Raw genomic sequence first — 26,131 nt, 5'->3', positions numbered from 1 at the left:
GAAGATTCAAAATGTTTGTGTGTTTGTCAAGACTTCTTAAATCAAGGCACTGTACTTGCCCCTCCATGCATTTCATTAAAGGATTAGACACCAATGAATTCTACACTTTTTAGGTTTAATAATAATGTATAAAAATATATTGTATTCAACTTTTTAATTTGTGTGTTTCTAATGATTGCAATAAATTAATTATAATTTAACTCAGAAGAACGTTTTTAAATAGAGTAAAATGATCATGAACATTATAATAAACATAAAATAAAGTAAAATAAAACGATATTTTAAAGTATAGTGCAATATTTTTGCAGAGATGTATAATGGGTAATCTACTTTTAAAAAAACTGGTGTGTAGCTAATAATCTTGTGCCACTAATCTCATATTCTTTGCAGTCTGTTTTGGAAAATCCACCAGGTATTAGAAACTCTTAAAAAAAGGTGATTCCTTTTATTAGGGGATTTGTTTTTATTTGGTTTGGTTTTTCAAATGGTCAAGTCAGGCATTTGCTTATGCTTATGTCAAATGCACCTTTGAATCAAAGCATAGCCACCTGCCAACTATGTAATCTTAGATAAATTACTTAACTTTTCTAGGCCTTAGTTTTTCCTAAGTAAATTGGGAATAATATGACATACCACATAGTTTTGACTTGAGAAGTAAGTAAGAGTGATGCTAAGCACATAGTAGTGTCAAGTACACCGAAGACTCTCAGTCAATTATCTCGTTATCTCTTCTCACTCCCTCATTATATATAAATAATTATATATAAAAAAGTTGATTGTAGATCAGTCACTAACTTAAATGTGACTTTAAAAAATAACATCACTTGGAAAATTATCACAGAAAAAGATGAGTAATTTAGTTTAAAAAAATGAAATACTAGAAGTGCATCTGAAAATTGCAAAATAATTTCTCCTTGAAATATGAATAATGCCTCTTAGTTCACTTCATATATTTTAGACTTTTGTATATTGTTTATGCCTGTCTAAATACCTACCTATTTTTTTTAAAAGATTTTATTTATTTCTTTTTAGGGAGGGAAGGAGGGGGAGAGAGAGAGAGAGAAACATCAATGTGCGGTTGCTGGGGGTTATGGCCTGCAACCCAGAAATGTACCCTGGCTGGGAATCGAACCTGGGACACTTTGGTTCCCAGCCCACGCTCAATCCACTGAGCTACGCCAGCCAGGGCTACCTACCTATTTATTAATATAGGAAATATCTGAAAGAAATATTTATTATTCACTAATGATTGTACCAATGAATAATAAAATACAGATGGAAGATATTTTGGAAGAAAGAATACTACAGGTCTGGTTGATCCATACAACAATCATCTGAAAGCTGATTGGAAGGATTTGAATTTTTATGTGTATACTGACCATCAAAAATGTTTTTCTCACAAAAAGGATATGAAGTACTAAAATATATGCCTTTAATATTGTGTCAACATATGCTATAGCAAACAGTCATTCATCATTTAACCAAGGTTTCAAATGCATGGTGAAAACTCAGTGAAGTAACCTATTTTCTCCCCTAACTGGATTATCTTCTCAAATGAATTATACCCAAGTATTGATAATTCATTGTCATAATTTCCTTGCATGTAACTTATCAGTGCTACAGAAATTCTAGAAATCTTTTGGGCCACTTGTTTGGTTAATATGAATAAATAAGAGGATTAAACCTGTAACTGGAGAGAGTCAGAAAAGAAAATCAATATGATCACTCGTGAACAGGTAAGTTTATTCACAAAAAATAGTTTTAGTACATTCAGATTTGTGTAGCTTTATGGATAATTGTTTTTAGATAAGCTAAAATTACAACTTTAGCATTTTTACTAATGCACTAAAAATCCACTGTAGTAGGTTTCTGAGCTGTAATTAAGAGAACTACCATGTCTCTACCATGTCATGTGTGACTCTCTATAAGCTGAAAGTATATGTTCAGTGCTATCATTTATAACAGTTTTTGCAAACTAAAGAAATTTTCACATTTGAAAAGTTGGAAAGCAGTTCAGAATCTCAACTTTGGAACATGCCTGTCTTTCTCATTTCCTGCCTCCCTCTGAAGCCCTCCATTTCTCTTCACTGTGGAATATGTGTGGGAGCGAACGGCTAGAAGACAGTACTGTACACAGTTCACACCAGGTCTTGTTAAGAAGATGGGAGGGACTACATCTTTAACCATATGGAGTGCTGAAATTTTTGGGAACAAACCAAAATGGTAATCTGAAGTCTTATTTAGGAAACAAAACTTGTGTGACTAGAAATAGACCAGCTCCTAAATATATTCTGGTTTATGTGCATTATGCTGTAAACCACATGCCACAAGGTAGGATTTTAGGTGGTCAGCAGAGGGCAGGTATATTTTCTACCTAAAGAATGTGTCTACAGTCTGGGAACTGATTAGACTCTTTTCTCAGTTTGATAATTTCAAGCCTTTTCTGCCCTTTTGACAAATCTATACATGTATACATGTTTTTTAATATTGCCAATCCCTTTGAAGCCATGAGTGTTCATTTTTAGATAACTTTAATTATGAATTATGGCTTCAGAAATCTCTTCTCTACATTTCAATTTTTAAAAGCATCATATAAGATATTGTCTGAAATATTGGTCTTTTTGGACTTAAACAACTGGAGATAAAATTGTAAATAAACTCTTGTTGGAAATATTCTATATTTTTTGCCAAAATAATCAGAGTTACCCATGATATGCAGCTATGATAAAGTGGGTTCAAATCTCTACACTTTCAACCATCAATAACATCCTCACTAATTAGCTGCTTCATCTTAATGCAAGTGACTTAATCACTCTGAGCTTCACTGTCCTTGTTCATAAACTAAAGATTTTTGTATTTCATGATCTTAAAGACATATGCCATGTCTGAATTTCCATTTTCACAAAAGTTTAACATACCGTACTCATAGATTGATTGTTTTCCATATATTTTCTTATAAATCATTTACCTGTCAGCATTTTTGTTTGCTGGATTTTATAATTTGGCATATGGTTACTCTTTGCTACTCTCCCTTTGATTTTCCTGATACACTTCTTTTGCAGTTGATAAAGGGCAACCCACTGGAGTGTATTTTTGTAAAATAGTGTAAGAAGTATAGATATTTGGAGATGTAAGTGATCATAAACAGCATCAAACTCATCTGTTAAAAACAGAAGTGATGGCCAGATTGTCCAGGGCCTTGATTTCAGTGTAGAAGGAGGATGTTGGAACTCAGACACTGGCCGACTGATGACCTGTTATCTTTCATCCTGTGTTCCGCCCTTTGGCTGTGTCATAACCACTAGTGTTGCTACTGTAATATAATCACAGGTTTGTGACATTTAAGAATAAATCTTTGATTCTGGTGAGATACCACAGTTCCAGATTTTTGTAGCCAAAGCTCCAGTTTCTCCTTCTGTCTTGGGATTTGGAGCTGACCCGGATGAGAAGGCTAGAAATACTTACTCTCTTCCTCCTTTATCGTCCCACAGTGCAGCACGACCCTCATGGTGCTTGGTCAACTCCTGGGTCAGCATTTGCTTATCAGGGCAAGTCCCTTGCCTTGGATTTGTCTTCCTATAGATGGTGATCATGATTGTCTGATGGCCTAGATGGAGGCAGCAGAGTGTTGATACGAAGGGGTGTCAAGGATCTCTTAGCTTCACCGTTTTAAAATGTAGGTTTTATTATTATTCAGATATGGTGAATAATACCACACTGCAGGGGCCCACACAGGGTAGAACCAGGTTTGTCAGGAGGCGGAGAGAGCCAGGAAAGAACTAGGGGGAGGGACTTTATTGTGGTTTCTACAGGAAGGAAAGCCAAGGCAGAGTAAGGAGGCCGAGGATGGCTAGTTTGAACGATTTTAGCAGGCCCTGGGGCACAGGAGTTGTCCCTGGTTTTTGGTACCTGGCTCTGGGGGATGTTAGGGCAGGGGGCTAGTCCCCCAGATTGTGAAAGCCCAAGATAAAGGAGGTGGTCGGGATGCATTCTCTGAATCAGTTGGTTTGTGTATGAAAGTCATGCTAACCCTGGGAAGCTGGGGGCGGTGGACTGGGATGGGCATCCCCTCCAGTGTCAGTAAGGCCTCAAGAGGTCAAAGTATCAAAAATAAAATAAAAACATATATGTAATACATTCGCTAGGCCTTAGGATTTTTTCTTTGAAATAATACAAATAGTTGTATTATTACTAATGTAACAGTAATAATTCTTATATAATTTCTGAAAACAGTACTGTGGTCTATTTATTATTTCGTTTGATTCTCACTCTAATGAGGAGTAAGTTATGAATTTTTACATGCTTTTTACAGGTGTACAATATGAAGATGGGAGTTCACTTGCTAGGTTTCCACACTGAGTAACTGGGTAACTGCCTGTTCACTGCGCTTCAAGATAAAAGGAGAACAGAATTACGTTTATTGAATATCTACTATGTGTCCAATGTCTTCTTAGGTGCTTTAGGGTAGTGTGTTATTAAATAAATTAAAAAATTCAGTACTATTAAAAATTCCTAATAACCATCTGAAAAGGAATTATAATGTCACTTTATAGATAAGAAAAACGAGATTCATAAAAGTCAGGAAAGTTGTTCAAGGCTATATACCTAATAAGTGGCAGAACTGAGATTTGAACCGGCTGGGTCTGTTGGACCCGAGGTAGTAAAAGAATTTTATCTCAATTGTCAGCTTCAATGAACCAATGGAGGCTGGCTGAAGCAGTGTGGAGAAGGCATCTATGTCTGGACTCAGTGGTAAGTGTCACATTTAGTTTGTGACCTTTGTCACAGGGGTGAGGGAAGAGAGGCAGCACCCAGCCATTTGTTTCTCCTCCTTGAAGTAAACTCTCTTTAATGTTTCTTTCAGCTCCACAAACCTGTTGTTCTAGGTAGTCATGGTAACAGGTGGTGTCTTAGCCTGCACTCCCTGAGAGCAGAGCCTGAGAGAGAGGTTTGCATGCAGGTAGTTTGAGAATGTGTCCCCAGGGAGCAGGAGCCAAGGGTAGGGAAGGAAGGAAAACCAGTGTGTTAAGCTACCTCTTGTACCCAATCTGCTGTGACCTCCCGAGAACCTTTATGAAATGTATCTGAGAACATTTCCAGAGGGAGGATCACAGAGGCAAGTAGCATTTATGCATAGACTCCTAGGCCCCATGACACACCAGCCACTGCTGAGCTGACAAAGACAGTGCTGGCTCTTACCAGATTCAGTATATCAGCAATCTGCGCTGTGCATTTCCTGCTTTCCTCCCCAATGCTTTTTTGATAATACAGCCCAAAAAGATACTGACCACTGTTGATTTCCATAACTCCCAGAGGCCTTGGGAGACTCCATGGCCCTTGTAAAATCTGTACTTGTCCTAGGAAAGTGCTGATAATGTGTAGTCTTAAGAACTTCCTGAACTTTTCCTCTGTCCTTTATTTTTCTGACTGTTGGGATTATAAATATCCATCTGTTTTGTACAAGAGCAAGTATGTTGGGCACTAATAGTCCTATTTATTTGAATAGCTATTATGTGCTAGACTCCATAAACCCAGGATCTCCCTCAGTCTTAACCACACCATTGTGAAGGAGGTATTGCTCCCCTGCCTTGCACAGGGAAAAGCACTCTAGGAGCCAAACAATTGCCTAAGGCCACGTCTACCAAGCAATTGAACTGAAATTCAGACATGCCTCCAGCTAATTTCTAAGCCCATAATCATTTCACTGTGTGGTTATCTGATGACAGAAAGCGGGAAGGACTTGGCTCTTATTTGACCAGTACTTGAGATCTTGCCCTGGGGTTCTATAAAATGAATTTACTTCTGGGTATCAGGCCCATCAGCATCCTCCATGTGAGTCAACTGGAGGCTGGCCCGTTCGTTGTCCACGAAAAATGCTGGAAATCCCCACTGGGTCTGTGACTCAAAGATGTGTCTCTGAGTCTGTGAATCTTTAAACTGAGTAAAGCATAAACTGAAGTTGTCGAAAGTCCCTAGAAGCTGTACCTTTTTTCCCCAGAAGAGCTGGAAGGCCACGTTTTCTCAGAAACAAAATTAAACAGCAAGTCAAGTTGCAAAGAAAATTAGCATCAACCTCTCTGAATGCCAGTTTTGTCAAGTATGAAATAAGGCTGTGGATTTCATGATCTCAGAGGTCCCTTCCAAGCTAATTTTATGAGGCCAGGGTTACGCTGAAGCAGATTTTGAGAAGCCAGACGTCAGAGGCATGGTTTCAACCTTTCTGTTTCTCCAGTACTTAGCACATAGTAAATCCTGATCCTGTGTTTGTCAGATGACAGAGGAAAGCAAAGCTGACAGGTCCCCTCCTGCACACCTTTCTGCCACTCCATGATAGTTCTTCATCCTATTCCAGCACCTGTAAGTTCTACTTCCAAAGCAATCCCTGAGCTTAAAAAATGGTGGGGCATTTAGCTGTGCCCTTGTGTCAAGGATCTCAAGTCAGTATATTCTCTTCCACATGTGCATTTTCAAATTGAGATGTGTACCTAATTATGAAATTAAAGGAATTTTGTCTGTCAAGCCAGTTTCAATTTTGAAGGACAGATGTCTTCCAAGGCTGTAAAATCACCCCACTGGACATAAAACCCAAATTACCTGTTTGATATATAGAGAAGGGTAGAGTGCTTTCCTTAAGGACAAGAGGGGGGAAAATGAGGAAAATGAGTGAATAGTGGGACATGAAGTGACCACAGGCTCTGCCAGGAAGCCAAGGCCTTTCTCTTGTGGCTGCAAGCCCACCAGGTACAAAGTGCAAAGGGTAAGAGGATGATGTGAGTGTTTAGAGCAGGAGTCCATGAACTATAGCCTGTAGGCTGAGCCCAACCCTGCACCTCTTTTTTCATGTGGTGTGCAAGCTGGGAATGGTTTTTATAGGCAAATATTTGGTACTGATTTGATGATTGAGAACACTAACTTCAAAATTCAATTAAGTGAAATGTTAACCCCTCCACCAAAAAAAAAGGAAGAAGAAAAGAAAAGAAAGAATTCCATTCCTCTCTTAGTAGGCTTATATTATTTTAAAAAATGTACTTCAGCCCTGACTGGTGGGACTTGGTTGGGTGTCATCCTGCAAACCAAGAGGTTACGGGTTCGATTCCTAGTCAGGGCACATGCCTGAGTTGCAGATTCATTCTCTGGTTGAGACACGTGTGAGAGGTAACCAGCTGATGTTTCCCTCTCACATTGATCTTTCTCCCTCCTCTTCCCTCTCTCTAAATTTAAATAAATGAAATCTTGTAAAAGATTGTACTCTATCACTATTATTGTATTTTAAATTTCAATGAGAAATATGTGGAGTTTTTTTAATATGAATACCTATGTGATATAATTGAGTTTTCCTCTTGGCCCACAAAGCTTAAAATACTTATTCACCAGCTCTTTACGAAAACATATTTGCCAGTCCCTTGTTAAGAGGAAAAGCAGCCAGGCAATAGGAAGATAAACAGGGCTATGGGAGAGGCTAAAAGAGAAACTGAGGAAAAGTGAAGTGATGTTACAAATGAAACGAAAAAAGTAAAATGTTCTTTCTCTCATCTTGAGATGCACATACATAAAATCTTTAAGGACTAGCAGTCTCTCCCTTCTTCAGCAAAAAAAAAAAATTCTCTTCTGTGTTGAAACACACACGGCACATGCACACACGGGCGCACACACTCACAGTGGCCTGCTATGAGGACAACGTGACCCTGAGCCCAAATCACAGCTCTGCCTCTCACTCATTGTGAGGTCTGGTGTGTTATTTCCCCTCTGGTCTCACCATCATTTCCTGAGGTTGCTGGTGGAACTTGGAATCATTAAAGCCGGTGGGTTTTCCCACTTATCAGCACACCCTAAAATCCCAACCCCGTGTTTGCCAGATGACAGTGGAATGCAAAACTTTGTCTCTGGGTTCCACATGCTGCTCTCACAACTCTTCAGCAATTCCAATTTTGTCCTGAAGTTCTCTATATAAATATAGGCCTTGCCCAAGGTTCTGTCCTCAGCTCTCTACCCTCCCTTTTTGTTGTTTTTTTTTTACATTTTCCTTTAAAGTTCTCATTCCTTTTCAAATCTGATCACGTCATTCCTTTTCATTACCCTGACAAAGGTCTGTCTGTTGCATACAAGGCGTTTATGTCCGCATCTCTTCCCCATCCGCTCTAGCAGATGCACACCTCTTTCTGTGTCTTCTTCTAAATGCTTGCTCCCGATTCCAGGGCTTACTCCAGCTTGCCTGCTTTGTCTACTGAGTCCTGTGAGCCCCCCTCTCACTCTTGCTGGACTAACTTCTAGTCCTTCATGACCCTGTCTGTCTTGGCTCCTCCCAGTTAAATTAGGGTAAGCATTTAAACATTGTTTTAAGCTTAATATGTGGAGAAAATCTGATTATATTTTGGAGCACTTCACATTACTATCAGGGCTATCAGTCACAACTCCAGTGTGAAAACATTCCCAAACACTGACCTTAAAAATAAAATTGATCAGTGTAGTGTAATGCATCAAGTATGCACACATATCTCAATACTAGAAATACTCCAGTACCCAACAAGAGATCCTGCACTTTTTGGACAGGCTTTCTATAACTTAAACAGATCATGCATGTCACTCCCCTGCTTCAGACTCTGCATGGCTTCCTGTTTTTCTCACAAGACAGAGCACATCTAGCTGGGGGGGCTGGGCCCTCCAAGAAGCCTCCACCCACCACCCTCTCCTGCCCTGTGCAAGGGGCATTGGCCACACTGGAACTCTTTGTTCCTTGGACATGCCAGTCTGATTCGGCTTTGCACCTTTGCACCATTGCCTGGAGTTCAGCTTCCACATTGCCATAATGTGCTCAAGCTTGTCATTTAAAGTGCAGCTCAAATGTCGTGTCTACAGAAAGGACTTTCCTTACGACCTTACCTAATGCTATCCTTTCCCTCAGTCAAATGAACGCATTTTGCTTCCTTTATAGACTTTTTAGAGTCTGAAACTCTCTGGCTCCTGTATTGGTGTCCTTATTCTTTTCTGTTTGTAATTCCTATAATGTAAGCTTAATGAAAGAAAAAATCCCGATTTGTTTGGCCATTGCTAGCAGGCCTTGTCCGTTGTCCTGCCCCTTATGCTTTCCTTCAGGATGTCAGTCTGAAGATCTGATTTATTCTTTGCCAGGTATGGGCTGCTTTGGTGTAACAGGGTTACACGTTTGGGGTTCAGAGAAATTCTAAGCATGCATGCTTAATACAGAGAGGAAGGTATGTTTGAAAAGCAAGGTTTGTTTGCAGAACAGTGGGTGCGGGCCAATGCTAAATATTAGCACAGTGATTCTGAGTTCAACAAAACAATTATTTTGTAGGCTCAGCAAATTAAAGTCAAGAACAGCCCTAAAGAGTGGATATTTAGCATTGTTTTTGTTTGAAAAATTAGCATAATATTCTTATGAGAAATTCCCATCAGTGTATTCAAATCTGAGTTCATGGTCTTTATTTTCAAAAGTGTTAACTATTTAAAGAGACCCATTGAATTTCCCATATGTATTGAATTCTGGTACGTTTTAAACAAAAATGTTCTCTTTAAATCTTCAGTGGAAAATAACATTTAGAACACTGGAAGACCTTAGTAATTTATATTTGACCTTTACTTTTTGTACACTCTGTTAACTTTTCCAGATTGTTAATCAGGTTGTTAATTGTGTGTGCTATCTGTAGGTTATCTCGAATTTCATCTCATTTCCTTAACATGTAACAGAAATAGTGTATGCATAGTTTAGGGTACCATTCAAATGTACCAATTTATCAGGTTTTACTTTCTACCTATATTATAAGAAAAATAATAAAAATTATACATATATATGTATATATACAGTGTGGGGCACAAAATAGGTTACAGTTGTGAATACATGAGTTTATTCTTGTGTTATTATTTATTAATTATTGTATTATTTTCCTGAGAACAACTGTATACCTACTTTTGTCCACCCTGTGTATGTGGTCAAAGCTTCAGATATGTATATATATCTATGTATATAGAAAGAGATGTAAGAATTTGCAGTTTTTCTTCAAATATTGTGTTGTATAATTTCACATAGAGAAAATTAGAAAAAATTCTCTCAGTTCAGTGAATCCCATTCTGCATCTCATACCTCCTACCTCTGCTCTACATGATATCCCATGTCTTTCCTCCTTACTAGCATATTGTAAAGTCATTAGAATTCTGTGGGTGGCAGAGATGCATTGGAGAATAGCTCATAATGAATATAAACCCCTTGAGGGAACTTTAGAGTTTGTCTTGATAGATATACACATACATGCACACATAATTTAGTATAACAGAAGGTTGGATATAGCATTTAATTATGAAAATGTATATCAACATATATAGCCCTGCTTGTAACTAAACTTTGTTACATAGTTTCGCTAGAATCTCAGCAGGGTACCATTTATGATCTGGCTAGAGCACTGATTTGCTTACAGGACCTGGAACGTCATACTAAAATACTTTTTTTCTCGTTCTACATCATGGATCAGGTAGTGGCATCTGCTGGCTATGAGTGATATTGCTTTCTAATTCTATAGGCAGCCTGGCTTTTCATAACAATACATCCCTGGAAAGCAGGTTATGATTTTTTTAGAACAAACATATGCCTGAAAAGATAAATAACAAAACAGAGTGGCAATGACAGTTTACACATTGGCTGGCATGTGACATGTGGACAGAAGGAGAAGAACTTTTATTGTGAATTTACTGTGCCTATGTGGTGTGTGTTCTTTCAGATGCTATCAGAGAGGTTAAGAGACCAAAGAGATTAGGAAACTTATCCAAGTTCACAGGCTGGGAAAGGCAGGAATCTGATTCTGCAGTATGTAGTTAGGGTGACCTAGTTTTTGAGGCAAACTCAAAAAGAGTATTCAGAAAAAGATCTGGGTGGCAACAAATACTCTCATATACTGTTTCAGTTTTCTGAAGGACAGTCTTCCCAAATGCATCAAAAGCCCTAAAAATGTGCATGCCATTTGACTGAGCAATTCCCATTCTGGCAATTTATCCTCAGGAGATAATGATAGAGATGCTTGAAGATTTAGTAATGTATACAGTTATTGCATCTCTATATGTGCATACTATATATCACAGCATCTACTATGATCCATGAAAACTAAATGCTCTAAATACCAACCAGTAACAAAGGGTTGTTAACATAGGTTGTAGTATATTTCTATAAAGAAATCATTCATCTATTAAAATATGTTGTATAGGAATATTTATTGACATGAAAAAATGTTTATACCATATTATTAAGTAAAAGATCTGGTTTTTGATGCTGTATGATGTTACTTCCAAGTAAACCTCTTTATATTAATACGTCTGTGTGAATTTTGTGGGCTTGTAAAGAAGATACACCAGAGACTGGGAAACTGGAATTGGAAGGGACTCATGTCCTTTTTCTAAGTAGAGCCTGGGAAGCAGCAAGATCCTATCATTTCTTTGAGGAATGAAAAGACCGTGACAGGCAGAGCTGGATGGCTAGATTGGAGACAGCCCACACAGTTCCCATGCACTCCATCATTGGGCTGGGAGCTGCAGAATAATTTGTGTGTCCAAAATACTAAAATATGCTGGCAATGAAGACACCATTACCGTAAGGGCTGACGATAGTATGGACATATTGGCATTAGTATTTGAAGCCAGGAATCAAGAAAAGATTTCAGACTATGAAATAAAGTTAATGGAGTTAGATGTTGAACAACTTGGAATTCCAGAACAAGAGTATAGCTGCGTATTAGATGCCTTCTCGTGAATTTGCATGTACATGCCGAGATCTTAGTCATATTAGAGATGCTGTTATAATTTCCTGTGCAAGAGACAGAGTGAAATTTTCTGCAAGTGGGGAACTTGAAAATGGAAATAATAAGTTGTCACAAACAAGTAATGTCGATAAAGAAGAGGAAACTGTCACCATAGAGATGAATGATCCAGTTCAGCTAACTTTCGCACTGAGGGATCTGAACTTCTTTACAAAAGCTACTCCACCCTCTCCTACAGTAACACTCAGTATGTTTGCAGATGTACCCCTTGTCGTGGAGTATAAAATTGCTGATATGGGACATTTAAAGTACTATCTGGCTCCCAAGATCCAGGGTGAAGAAGGATCTTAGGCATTTCTGAAGTCTGAGGAAATAAAACTAAGCTCTTTGAGAACTGCTCCTGAGATTCCAACATGCCCTTACGAGTTTCTTCTGTCACCAAATTTGTGCCTCAGTACATATGTAGATAATATTTTCTGTAAATAACCTTTTTCCCCCCCATGATCTACAATTTAAAGGATAGTCTTAAGTCAAATCTGGTCTTATGAACCTAGAACTACTTCTGCCTTATTTAGAAATACTCTTTAGGATTTTCATAACAAAGGGTTTTAACTATTAGTGCAGTTTTGAGAATTGTGTTTTCAATTGAAATAAAAGTTATTTGAATTTCAAAAAAAAGAACACCAACACTTGTTATCTTTGAGAGATAAGATGATAGGTTACATTTATTTTCTTCTTTTCCTTGTCTCTATTTTATAAATTTTCTTTAGGTAAAACACATAATTTTAAAAATTTAAAACAGTTTGTATCTTAAGAAAGGGATTGAGAATAGCAACTATGAGGCCCAAAATACAGAGACCCAACAGGGATGGAACTGGAGAGGGACAAGTCTCTCCAGTGGGAAGTTAATAAGATGTGACATTAAACAAGATTCAGCGCCGGATGAAGGATGGTATCCTGGTATACTGTAAAGAGAGATGCAAGAGGCACGAGGTACCAACAGGTGCACAGGTTGCATCAGAGATGTTAAATGGCTGTAATGGTTCCTGGAGAGGAGCCAGACACCACAATGTCTTCATAGTTTTTGTTGTCAAGAAATCGGTAGACCAGGAAGAGAACTAACAACAGGAATTAGGGTTGGCTGTGAAAAGTGGATGCAAACTCAGGGCAGTACTAAGTTATTGAACAATTGTCCCTCCTGGGGGCAGTTCTTCACATTTCCTTTTGATCATGCTCCAGATAAGTTTTGTTCCCCCTCTGGCACCACACTAAAGATTTAGAGAACCATTTGTCTGCATAGATGAATCACAATATCTAGTATACTAAAGGTTGCTTAAGGCTACTAATGTACTTGGGACAAGTTGGGAAACAAAAATAAAACCAAGCCAACAGATGGAACCAATATCATTTTTTTACTTATTTTTTCCCTAGAAGCAAAGGTGATTAAATTTATTCCATTGACTTCAAACATTTCTCTAAATTGGGATCATTTGCAACATCTAGATGTATTAAACCTTGCAAAAGTTTTTGAATGTAAAGTTTTGGAGAAAGAAGAACATTAAACCTAGATCTTGTTACACTGCCATGCCTGATGGAGAAGTTCACTTCAAGTTCTTAGATCTCAGCTCCCTCATCTATGAAGGGAGATCAAATGGGATAAAGGTGGAGGGTCCTTTCAGCCTGGAAACTTGAGGACTCTCTGGACCTGAAACTTTGCTCTTATTTTCATACCTGTATTGTTTTTCATGTCTACCCACCCCAAATACAAGCCCTCAAATACAAGAGCCACAAAAGGCAAATTCAATCACAGAAGGTCAGACTGAGGGAGGAGCTGGCTCTTTACTCTTTTCCTGGAGTATTTTCATATTTGTTTATTCAAATATGAAACTGCTTATATGAAGCTTATATGAAACTGCTTATGAAACTGCTCTGGAAAATGCTTCAAAAGGAGCATTTTCATATTTGTTTATTCATCTACTCATTCATTCAAGAAACTTTGACTACCCCGTTTTGTCCCAGATATTGTGCTAAACAAAAGCACAATATTATAGGTAAACAAAATTGAAATTATATCTCTTCTGAGAGACATTGAAATGATGTCAGGAAACTTCTTATGTAGGGAAGGAATTTCAATTATCCTACTGTATGTTCCCCTAGAGATTCTGAACTCCCTCCCTCTTCTCCTCTCCCTTCTGCCTACACTTCTAACAAGAAATATTATAACAAGAGTTGATTGAATATGTGGATAGTATGGATGTAGAAAAACACTGAAAACCACTGGCCTGGCACAGAAGACAGACACATTTTCAGAAAATTACAAATTGCCATTGTACAATCTATAACATGGTGATATTTTTTTTAATTTTTAAAAGTTTTTCTTAAATTTACTGTGGTGACATTTGCTAATAAGATCATATAGGTTTCAAGTGCACATTTCTATAATACTAGATCTGTATACTGCACTGTGTGCTCACTGCCCAAGGTGAAACCATCTTCTGTCACCATATATTTGGCCCTCCCCACCCCCCTCTCCCTAACCTTTCCCTTTGGCAACCACCACATTGCTGTGTGTCCATGGCCTTCAATTATATATCCCACACATGAGTGAAATTATATGGTTCTTGGATTTTTTTGACTAACTTATTTCACATAGCATATATTCCCAATGTCCATCCATGTCATTGCAAATGGTGGTATTTCATCCTTTCTTATAGCTGAGTAGTGTTCCATTGCATATGTGTATCACGTCTTCTTTATTCAGTCCTCCAGTGAAGGAAACTTTGGTCACCTCCATGTCTTGGCCACCATGAACAATGCTGCACTGAACATAGGGGTGCATTTATCTTTGTGAATACATGTTTTCAAGTTTTGGGGATAGCTACCTAGGAGAAGAATTGCTGGGTCATGCGGTAACTCTTCTTAATTTTTTGAGGAATCTGCTAGGCTTTTTTTTTATTGGATAATAGAAACAAGCCACATGAACATACCTGACCACATGTTTCCTGTCCTGTTTCCAGGAGTGTTTTACATATCCAACTTCAATCAATAAGTATTACAAATCTATTCAATAAATTTCTCTTTTTTCCCACAACCTCTTCTTTAATCTAGTTTTCCATCGTCGTTTACTTGGATTACTTTAGCACTTCCTAACTCATCTCCCTGTCCTCTAATCCATTAGATCCAGAATAATCTTTCTAAAACACAAATTTGGTGATGTCTTTCTCCTGCTTTTATACATTCAAAGTCTAAACCCTCAGTGCAAATTAGGATAACCATTCCTGTGCACCCACCTCTGTGCATCATTCAATATTATAACTGCTTATGTAGTTATCTTTCTCTAACACTACATGGAAAACTCTCTGAAGACTAGTTTATTCAGCAATGAATGAACCTAGCATTATGCCTGGCTCAGTGTAAATGCTTAAGGGTATTTTTTAGATGAGTGTAGGATGTCAGTGTGGAGGTCATTTTAGGTGAATTTGAAGACACAGATAAAATCCAGGTGTAAGAGATGCTCAGTAAGGGTTTGATTGAATGAACTGATAGCTAATGAAGGTTAGTAGACTAAGAAGAGACATAGACAGTAGAACCCTTAGGAACACTGACATTTTACTGAGTGGTAGAGAAAGGTAAAATGTGAGTGATTGAAAAGATGGAAGGAAAGCTAGTAGAGAATGTGGGAGGGCTGCCAAGAGGCAGACAATGTCAATAAATGCAGCACAGAGACAGGTGAATGAATGAGTTAAATTCACCATTCATGGTGGTCAGCAAATTTGGTTAAATATATTCCACAAAAGGCAGTTGATAACAACAGTATGTCAAAATGTCCTCTTAATCTTTGTTGTGTCCTGTTGTGCAGCAAAGTTGAATATCATTAGGACTGAGAAGTGTTTATTGAATTGGGCAATTAGGGGATCCTTGATAATCAACTGGATAATTATTATAGTTTTAATGGAGCATTTGGTGCAGAAGCATGGGGTGGGAATGGAAGTAAGGAGGGAGGGCAGAAAGTATAGGCCACTGTTGGAAGGAAAGGGAAGGAGACATACAGTATTTGACAATAACTGAAGTGGGACTCTAGAGAAAAGGGGGGTTTCTGTTTGTTTGTACATGAAGGTGGGAGACGTGAGGACATAAGCACATTTGAAGGGGGAAAACTGTACCTCCCCCCTCAGTGCTCACCAGAGTCATGACCCCTCAGCAGATGCTTTGGTCCTGGGCAAAGTCTGCTGAATGTGTGGATGAATAGTAAGTTCAGGGAGTGTAGGTGTTGACTAGGCAACATCAGGAGTCAAGGAGGTGGAGGTGAGAAACACTTCAACACTGTCTGTGCTTGTGAGGCCTGGGAAACATAGTCCCCAGCAGAAGATTTTGGGTAAGAAGGGGCAAGCATAGGCCCTGAAGTTGTGCAGGTACCGCTGCTTCTATAGAGCAAAACACAGGGGTCACAACTGCTGCTTCTAGAGCAAAGTGCAGAGGGCCATGGGCCAGGGCGTGACCTTAATTTTTCCCCTTTCAAATTTCCAGCTTTGCCCATTGGGTGACTTAATACTTTTTTCTGCTCCGTATTTTCTTTATATTTCTCTAATAATGATAATGATAATGATAATGATAATGATGATGGTGGTGATGGTGATAATGATAATAATCATAGGCCAGGTACTGTGGTAGGTGCTTTTATGAGCACTAATTTCATTCAGCTATAGATAATATTCTTATCCCCCTTTTACAGATCAGTAAAATAAGTTGAATAAATGAATACTTTCTATTAATTTATAGTGAAGTCAGTGACAACATAGAATTATTTTAATACATTTTTTGTACTCAAATCTTAAGAAAAATGTCTTTCCTAAAATGATGGTATATAGAAGTTATAGATTTGTAAATGTAGTTTGGGGTTAAATACATTCCATAAAAGGCAGTTGATAATAAGAGTATGTCAAAATGTTCTTTTGATATCTTCTGTGTACTTGGTGGGTTGTGATATAAACAAATGGAATTTAGAAAATATGTAGCATTGGGTTGGTTACCTTTTCCAAAGTTTTATATCTTAAGTAATGAAAAAAATAATTTTAAATTGTTTAATATTGTATTTCTAGTAATTTGTTTTTGAAATTAAAATATTTCTCCTGCCTCATGGGTAAAATTTTTCTTTGTCTTAATGCTTACAATATAATAATGCAGAAGTAAAATAGTATAGCAATGATAGCTCACACATAAAATTTAGTTATTGTTTCTTTTAAAGTACCAAAATATAAAGGTCTGTAGGATCAATAATTGAGTCTTCAGAGCCATTGCAACCAACTGAATACAAAATATATTTTCATATTTTGCACGAAGAAGTAATCATAACACACAAGAATGACAGTGTGTCTTGTGTGATTTCCTATGCAATTTTCAGAAGTGACTTTTCTCATGGTAAAACAAAACCAGGGAAGAAAATGCACACTCTTAAAGTAACCTTAAAGGCCTGCCTTTAAATAGACAACAGAAGCTAGGGAAATCAATTCGGGGGGATCTTAGCTGCATTATTAATCTACCCTTTTGTGTTGCAGAATTACGACACATAACATACAGGAGGGTCTACACTGCAGTTTTAACAAAAGACCTGAGCTAGACTGACTTCAGAAAGGGTTTTATACTCACTTCCTAAATAACTCCTTCTTTCTTTTTAATTCAATTTAGATTTAGCAAGAGATTTTAACTATATTTGAAAATTTTAGTGGAGAGAAGTACTCCTTAATATCAAATAGATTAAAAAATATGCATTGAATGGCTGACTCAGGGGCTTTCACTAAACTGGCCATGAATGCTGAAACCATCTGTTTTTCTGGACGTTGTCAGGGTGAGTGTGGCAGAGGCAGCTGTTTGAAAGGGGACGCTTTGGATGATGAACCAGCCATTGTTTCTAAGCAATTCACTTGCATTCAGAGGCTCTACCCAAGCGTACTATAGAGTAATCAAAATCAAACTATTGTTTGTACCAATCATATTGATCTGAAAAGAACGTGGTGGGATGACCCCATTGTAGATGCAAATAGTTGTTCTGAGCAGCTGTATGCTGGCCAATATGTACCCCAGTAGGAAACAGAGAAGCTAGAGGGCTCTCTGCACCCTACTGGGGGAGGAAAAAAGATTATACTAGATTAAGCTGCAGTTTAAGGGGACTGGAGGGAATGAAGACAAGTCTATTGGTATTAGTGGTAATTTTCACTTGCAAAGAAATTGTCAACATTAACTCTATGGTGGTGAAGCTCTTTTTATATTAAAGCCTCTGCAAGCTAGAAATTTAGAATGTCCATAAAATTAGATAATGACTTAAAACTATAGCACAAAAAGTGATTTGTTTTAGTTGCAAATGTCAAGTCCTGACTAGTTCTGCAAATTAAAAAATGCACACTCTTGCCATATCTGGAATTATTCATACACTGTTTAAAGTTTTATAATTTATTTACATCTCAGAAAAATGTAGAAACAACCCTGATATTGCAATATTTGCATGGATATTAAAAACGACATTTGTGTCTATGCAGAGAGCAAATGGAAGCACACAAAATTAAAATTATACCATTTAGTGTTTAAATATAATCTGAATGCTGTCTTTTATCCATTAACATTTAAGCTTTTTGGTTGTCCTTGTCACTTCATTGCATGCATGCTAATATCTTCTCATATAAAATTTAATCTGTTGAACTAAATGAAGGAATTAGTATCTGAAAGACATCTTTCATTAAGCAATTAACGAATCTCTCCAACAAATCTACAAAAGCATATGTGTTTATATTTAATAATTATTTGTATGATCAGCCAGTTATAACACATGCATACATTTTGTTTTATTCACGAGATTACTACACCTAAAGTTACTATCATTGTACTATAGAGTCCAAATAAAAATGTGGTTAAACTGGTTATTTGCCAAAGAAGATATACATCTATAGTTGATGGACTCTTAAAATCCCTCTGTGGTTTAGTATAGAGCAGTGACAGTTCTCTGAAACAGCTGTTTGGTTGTGGGTGCAATTTGGTGTTATATTGCACTGAAAACCAGAAATAACCAGTAAAGTTAAGATAATTTATAGGTTTGTGGAATACAGTTAAAAGAAGAATCAACATCCTATGTACCAACCAACCTTTATTGTCAAATATAGGGTCCATGATAAGACTTGAATATAAAAGAAAATATCTAATTTATCCACAATTTTCATTGCTTAAATAATCATTTCTGAGCAACAAATAAATTAGTAGCCTGCTCTGTTTCTTCTGAATTTATTTGCTTGTCTTGGTGTCACTGTGAGTCTGGCATAGGGTGGAGCCTATGAAACATTCTGTCATGGCCAACTCAGTCCATCATTGGGTTGGTAGGCCTATATAATGTGAAGAAAAAAATACTAAAACCTATTTTTCAATTAAATCTCTGATTTTTACTTGAATTATATGTCTGGGTGGAATGGCTATGAAATATCTGAAAATGAACTTCATTAGTTCAGATTCTTAAATGTTGTATGTATACATTTAAGAGACATAGACAAGATTTCATTATTCTAGCACGCAGTTTTCTCTCTACTTTTAGGAGAATGAGACCAATTACAATTTTTTAAAAAGCAATAAGGTCCTGGCCAGTATCTCATTTGGTTAAAATGCCATTCCAGTACACCAAAGTTGCAGGTTTGATTCCCAGTCAGGGCACATACAAGAATCAACCAATGAAGACATAAATAAGTGGAACAACAAATCAATGTTTCTCTCTCTTATCAATAATAATAATAATAATAATAATAAATATAGGATTTATTCCAAAAGCAATTGCCACACTTTATTCCTCATATGAGTAAATAGTTGGCCAAATTCCCCATGCCCATCTGTAGAAATACTGATTGGGGTGGTAAGTGATATTCTGAGTGATGACCTGAGGTGACATGATGACATGTTAGCCGCCAGAGAATAATGACATAACGTTCATACTACTGTATTTAAAAACAGCTATAAAAACTGCTACTTACTATTGGATTTTTCTGTGTGTCCATGAGGTAGTTCAATTTTTTAAATGAAAAGAAACAATTCTACAAACTAATAAAATGAAAAATATATTAGTAAGCATTATGGGCTGAGTTGTATTCCCCCCAAATCTATATGTTGAATTTCCTCAGAATGAGATTATATTTGGAGATAGAGTATTTAAAGAGGTAATTAAGTTTAGATTCAGTCACATGGGTGGGCCCTATTCTACTATGTGTGGTGTTCTCATAAGAAGCAGCATTTGGGCATGCAAAGGGTTGCATATGCACAGAGCAGAGGCCATGTGAGGACACAGATGTGGCCAAGGTGGCCAAAGAGGGAGACTTTAGAAGAAACCAAACCTGCTACCACCTTTGAGGTAGGGTGTTTGTGTTGTATTTTGTTGTTGATAAGGAAGCAGAGGCTGAAAGAGGTTCATATTTGCCAAGGGTCCTACAACTCATAATTGGGAAACTTGATTTTGAACCCATGCCTATGTGTCGCCAAAGCCTTTCTCTTAACCTCCATGCCACCCCCTGTTTCAACCAAGGAAAGTAGTCTATCGATGCCATTTATATAAAGAATTGCAGCAATAAATGCAGAACTATAAAGATTATTTATATTTTTAACCCTCCTTAATATTGAAGCTAATAACAAAAATGGTCTATTACCCAAGAATTTTGTTAATAGAGGTTCATATTACATATTCAATATCTCACTTTTGGTAATTTTATTTCTGTGGGTGAATTTATTGGGAAAAAAAAGAAGCCACCACTTGTATTGATTCTCTACTATGTAAAACAAGACAAATTCAATTTCTCCAGGAGATGCTAACAAAAAGAGTTTAAGTTTATAAGAAAAGTGTGTTAGAGATAGAATATTGTAAAATAAATAATATAGGAAATTAGTAACATTATTTTTAATGTACTATATGTGTTCATAAGGAAATTCAACTTCTTTTTCTAGAAAAGAACAATTGACCACTCCAAACTAATAAGATGGAAAATGTATTAGTATTCAAGAGCATGTCATTTATCCTGTTTTTCTTCTCCATGGGATTGAGCTGTGTGATTCAGGGAGTGGTTAAAGGTTGAAGGTGAGACAACAATAAAACCATCTACTTCATATTTACTCATATTTTGCTCATATCCTTGAAGAGCACTATTTATGAAAAAAACTATGGACGCAATGCTGCATTTTCTTTTGCTCTCTTCCACCCGTCATCACTTGATATCTTCATACTTGACAAAAAGAAACACATTAAAAAAACTTATAGACCTGCTTTTTATTTTTAAACATGTAAAGAATGCTTACTTTAAGTGGAGCAAAAGTATATACTGAAGGTTTGAGATAGATCAAGAAAATCTGCACCATGTATGCATCAGCAAATAGAACATTAAAAACAATACCGACAATATTCCAAAACAAGCAGACAAAGTTGGATATCCCTCATCCATTTCTATGGAATTTTAACTCCTTGATCATGGGTCACAGTTGACTTTTCCTAAAATGATCTGCTTCTGGACTAAGAAAGAGTTCCAGAAATTCAACCCAGTGCATTGTGCTGGTTGTCCAGGTGATGTCAGTTTGGGAGTTTGAACCCATATTTTAATAATTGAAATGTTAGTAGTTAAAAATATCTGGCACTTTCTATCACAGTTCTGAGTCTGTCCTTTGTTGAAGGCACAGTTTCTAGCCCATAGTTTATAGCAGAGCCTTCAGGCACACATGAAAAGAAAACAGAGACAATCTGCTACTGAAAGTACCAACTGTGTGTGGTCAATGGTTACAGTAACCAATAAAATATTAGAAGGTAGGAGAGTAAAATTTTCTGTGTAAGTATAAAACATAACTGTTTCTCCTGAGGGAAAGAACAGTAATGGCATTGACAAATGCTATCCTTGCATGAATTTATATTAATAATATTTTACTACATAAAATTAACCTAAGGAAGGCTATTTTTCTCTTTTGATTGGACAGCTCTTCCCATGCAACTGATCAGTGTTGAGCCAACTAAGAAATATAGAACCTGCTAAACAAACCTACATCTGGCATCTCTTCTTCTATAAAGTGAAAGAGTAAGTCTTTGTGATTGCCTGGGAGTCAACTGGGAAACCTCAGAGATAGTTTAGGTATAAAAAGTAATTTCAAAAACATTTTATCGTTAATCTAGGGTCTAATCTTGGGAAGGCAAAATCAAGAGTTGTTAGTGGAGGGAACATTGTAATAGCATAATCAATAAAAATATACTTAAAAACGGAGTTGTTAGTGAAAATGTGGTCGCTTGATTAAGAGGGGATCATAAATGCCTTAGAAGAAGGAATGGTGTTAGTGTGGCTACTTACCAAAATGGCAAAACATTATTTTTTACATAAGTATAGAGGAAAGAAACACAATTATGATGAACTCTAACATTCTTAGAAATGAGAAACCTTTTAAATAATTAAAGACATGATTAAATAAGCAAAAAACAGCAAATTATTCTATTGTTATATAGATGGTTACAAAAAAATAACTCTTTGCTACCTTTAATAAAGACTAGACTGAATTCTCCAAGACCAACTTGACATTTAACAGAGAAAAATATTCTGATATTTCCTAGAAAAGTATTCATATGTTGCTTTCTCTTATGAATATACCCATCAAAACAAATGTTTCTTAATATTTTAATGCATTTCAATGCTTCTTTTCAGTCTTATTATTTGCAGTAATTATGAACCAAAGCAAATGAATTCCACAAAATTTCTGCAGTTTTCTATATACATTCATATTATATATCTTCACTGTCCTCATTTTCCACAATTTGGGAAAAACAGAAAGTTTACTTGAAGGAAAAAAAAACCCACTCTTTTTCCTTTGATAAACAAAACACATCTTATTACCTTACATACACAACCTGTTTCTCTACTACTACCACTTCTAATGTGGTTTTAATTGTCTGTTAATCATAATTTTTAACTGAACCAACTTCTATTTCTCAAAAAGAACTGAGAGGTAGGTAATCAGGAAAGATTTGTCACATGCAGAGATGTTAGCAAACCAACCAAGTTCATGAGCACACACACTATGAGCCCCTGAAGCCACAAGCGTCCACTTATACCTTCTTAAAGTGGCAAATGTGAACACAATTATTAATGTAAACTATAGGTGAAACTGCTCCACAAATATAAAAATAGAAAGCAAAAATACACATATTAAAACCCTCTTGGGACTAACTAGAATACTTTGGTTCCATATTGTATTGTACTTAGCAACATCCGTATCTGTATTTGATTGTCTATTAACTAACTTAATGTTCGGGATCTTCATGTGAACTAAAGATATTGGAAATTAGATTTAAATCAACATAGGGCAGAACAACATTTCTGTTATAAAGTATTTATCAGAATCATGGTTCAATTTGGTTGAACACATAATTTTCTAGTTTTCATCATCATAGAATTTAAATAGCAATAATGGTGACCTATGTGATCAGTAAACCAGTATTAGAAGCTTAAGAAGTTTATATGAATTTATCTCTTTGTTGATATCTACAAAATAGGTGGCTGGGATTTTGCTGAATCTATAGATAAAGTTGAAAAGACCTGATGCCTTAACAATGAGTCTCCCTATCCATGAATATAGAATAACTTTCCATTTATTTAATCTTTAATTTCTTTTATCCGAGTTTTGTAGTTTTCTACACATGTATCCTGTACATATTTTATTCATTTTTTACCTGAATATCTTATTTTTTTGTGCTGTTGTAAATAGTATTATGCTTTTCATTTCAAACTCCAATTTTCATTGCTGGCATATAGGAAAGCAATTGAATTTTACATATTAATCTTGTATTATATAAACTTGCTATAATTTATTATTAGTTCAAAGATTTTTTATTTGATTCTATGGTATTTGTACATAGAAATCATGTCATCTACAAATAAAGGCAGTTTTTTTCCTCCAACTCTCTCAATATTCTCTTTCCTCCCCTCTGCTCCTCTCCCCTCCCCTCTGCTCCCCTCCCCTCCCCTCCCTTCCCTTTCTTTTCCTTTATGGTCTTAGACTGGCTAGGATTTCCATCATGATGTTACATGTGAGGGGGAGAGAGGGGCATCCTTTCTTTGCTCTCTTAGGGGGAAACTTTTAGTTTTTCACCATTAGTTATTATGTTTTTGTAGACATTCTATATCAAGTTGAGGAAGTTCCCCTCTATCCTTGGTTTTGTGGGAGTTTTTATCATTCTGGATGTTGGATTTTGTCAAATGTTTTTTGTCCATCAATCAGTATTATTATATGACATTTATTCTTTAGCTTTTTGATGTGGTAGATTATATAAATTGGTTTCCAAATGTTAAAACAGACTTGCAAACCTGGAATACAAGGGGGGACCCCCCAAAAACCAAAATTATCTTTTAGAGTGTGGGCCTCTTGTACTAGTGGCTTCCCCTGCTAGATGAGCATTCTAGGAACACATGTTGGTATTGTGAGAGGCTGCATTTGGCTTCAGTGAATTTTTTTTGAAGACTCTGAGAAAAGTCCTCGAAGGGAAACATTTTGCTGATGTGGAGGAGATGAAATAAAAAATGGCAAAAGTGCTGAATGGCATCAAAATTGATGAGTTCAAAAACTGTTTTGAGCTGGGGGAAAAAACATCTCAGTAGGTGTATTGTATCAAATGGAGAGTACTTTGAAGGTGACTGAAGTTTAAACATGTAAGAATAAATACACAATTTTTTATAAATAAATTCTGGCATTTTGGGGTACTCCCTTGTAAATCCTACTTGGTCATGATGTATAATTCTATGTATACGTTGTTGGATTTAATTTGCTAATATTTTGTTAAGGATTTTTGCATCCATGTTCATAAGACATGTTGGCCTGTAATTTTCCTTTCTTGCAATGTGATTACCTGGTTTGGTATTCAAGTGAGACTGGGCTCATCGAATGAGTTAGGAAACATTCTGGAAGATTTGTGGAGAATCAGTATCACTCTGTACATGATTGGAAGAATTCACCAATGATGTCATCTGGGACTGGTGCTTTTTTGAGGAAGGTTATTAATTACTGATTGGATTGCCTTAATAGATATAGGCCTATTCAAATTATCTATTTCTTTTATGAGATTTGGTAGTTTTTTTTTCCAAGAAATTGGTCCATTTTCTCTAAGTTATCAAATTTGTGAGCATAAAGTTGTTCATAGTAATAATGAACCTTTTAATATCCATGCTATCCATTATTATTATTGTGATTACCCCTGTTTCATTTTTGATATTGATAAATTATGATCTTTCTCTCCCTCATCCATCTCTCTCTCTCTGTAGTTAGCTTGACAGAGGCTGATCAATGTTATTGATATTGTCAATGTACCAGCATTTCATTTAGTTGATTTTCTGTTTTTCTTCCTATTTTTAATTTTTTTAATTTTTAATTTAATTCATTTATCCTATGCTATAAATTCTATTTTTTATTTTCTTCTGCTTCCTTTATGTTTAAGATGTTCTTTTTTCTCTAATTTCTTGAGGTAGAATGTTATTGATCTTTTTGCTTTATAATATGTGCTTTTAATGCTATAAATTTCTCTCTAAACAATACTTTTGTTGCATCTCACAAGTTTGACAAATTGTATTTTTATTTTTACTTAGTTTGAAATATTTGTAATTTATCTCAGAACTTCTTTGATCTATAAGTTACATATGATCTCCGTAGTATAGAAATCTGTTGTTCAATTCCCATATATGTTGGAACTTTCCAGCTATCACTGTGTGACTCTCTTTTAGTCTAATTCCTCTGTGGTCTGAGAACACACTTTTTATGACTTCTTAACTCTTGTTTAAGGTGTGTCTTATGGCCCCACATGTGGTCTGCCTTGGCGACTGTTCCATGTAATCTTGAGAAGAATGCTTAATTTGCTGATGTTGCTTCTCCAGTGTTCTTCCTGTCTCTATGTGAGCCAAGTCTTTGATTTGTATCATTTTGGTTCTCCCTCAAGAAATCCTTTGCAGGACAGGTTGGCTAATGGTGAATTCCCTCAGTTTTGTTTGAGAAAATCTTTATGTCTCCTTTACTTTGGAAGGATAACTTTGGTGCATATAGTAATCTAAATTGTTTATTTCAACAGTAAATACTTCAGTCTACCCTCTTCTTGCTTGCATAAACAGAATTCAGCTGTAATTCTTATTTTTGTTTCTCTTTAGATAAGAGATTCCACCCCCTTCTGATTTTCTTCTGGATTTTTCTCTTTGCCTTTTGAGTCCTGCAGTTTGACTGTGGTACAGGACTAGTCGTAGATTTTCAGTACAACTGCTTGATGCTGTTTGAGCTTCCTGCTTGTGTAGTTTCATGTTTGTCATTAATGTTGAAAATCTTAGTCATTATTACATCAAATATTTTTC

The 26,131-nt window shown here is 36.3% G+C and overlaps 2 protein-coding genes and 1 long non-coding RNA gene across 3 annotated transcripts in view; 2 read left to right on the top strand and 1 right to left on the bottom strand.

Annotated features, from left to right (window-relative positions):
• LOC114514660 (cytochrome P450 7B1) overlaps window positions 1-26,131 on the top strand; it is a 162,691-nt gene that overhangs the window by 26,914 nt on the left and 109,646 nt on the right. The window lies entirely within an intron of this gene.
• On the bottom strand, window positions 153-1,959 carry LOC118501719. The gene is made up of 2 exons (XR_004904363.1): window positions 1,193-1,959; window positions 153-995 (listed from the first exon to the last, which is right to left on the bottom strand). It is a non-coding gene; the product is annotated as an uncharacterized LOC118501719 (long non-coding RNA).
• Window positions 10,476-12,458, top strand: LOC114514478 (proliferating cell nuclear antigen-like). Its single transcript, XM_036031497.1, is given in 3 exon segments — window positions 10,476-10,484; window positions 11,483-11,736; window positions 11,738-12,458. Coding segments are annotated over 3 exon segments (636 nt in total). The 3' UTR covers window positions 12,111-12,458.

This window comes from Phyllostomus discolor, chromosome 7 (assembly GCF_004126475.2).
Source record: "Phyllostomus discolor isolate MPI-MPIP mPhyDis1 chromosome 7, mPhyDis1.pri.v3, whole genome shotgun sequence".
Taxonomy (NCBI): domain Eukaryota; kingdom Metazoa; phylum Chordata; class Mammalia; order Chiroptera; family Phyllostomidae; genus Phyllostomus; species Phyllostomus discolor.
Note: the sequence above shows the minus strand (reverse complement) of the source record. Positions and strands in the feature narration are given on the sequence as shown.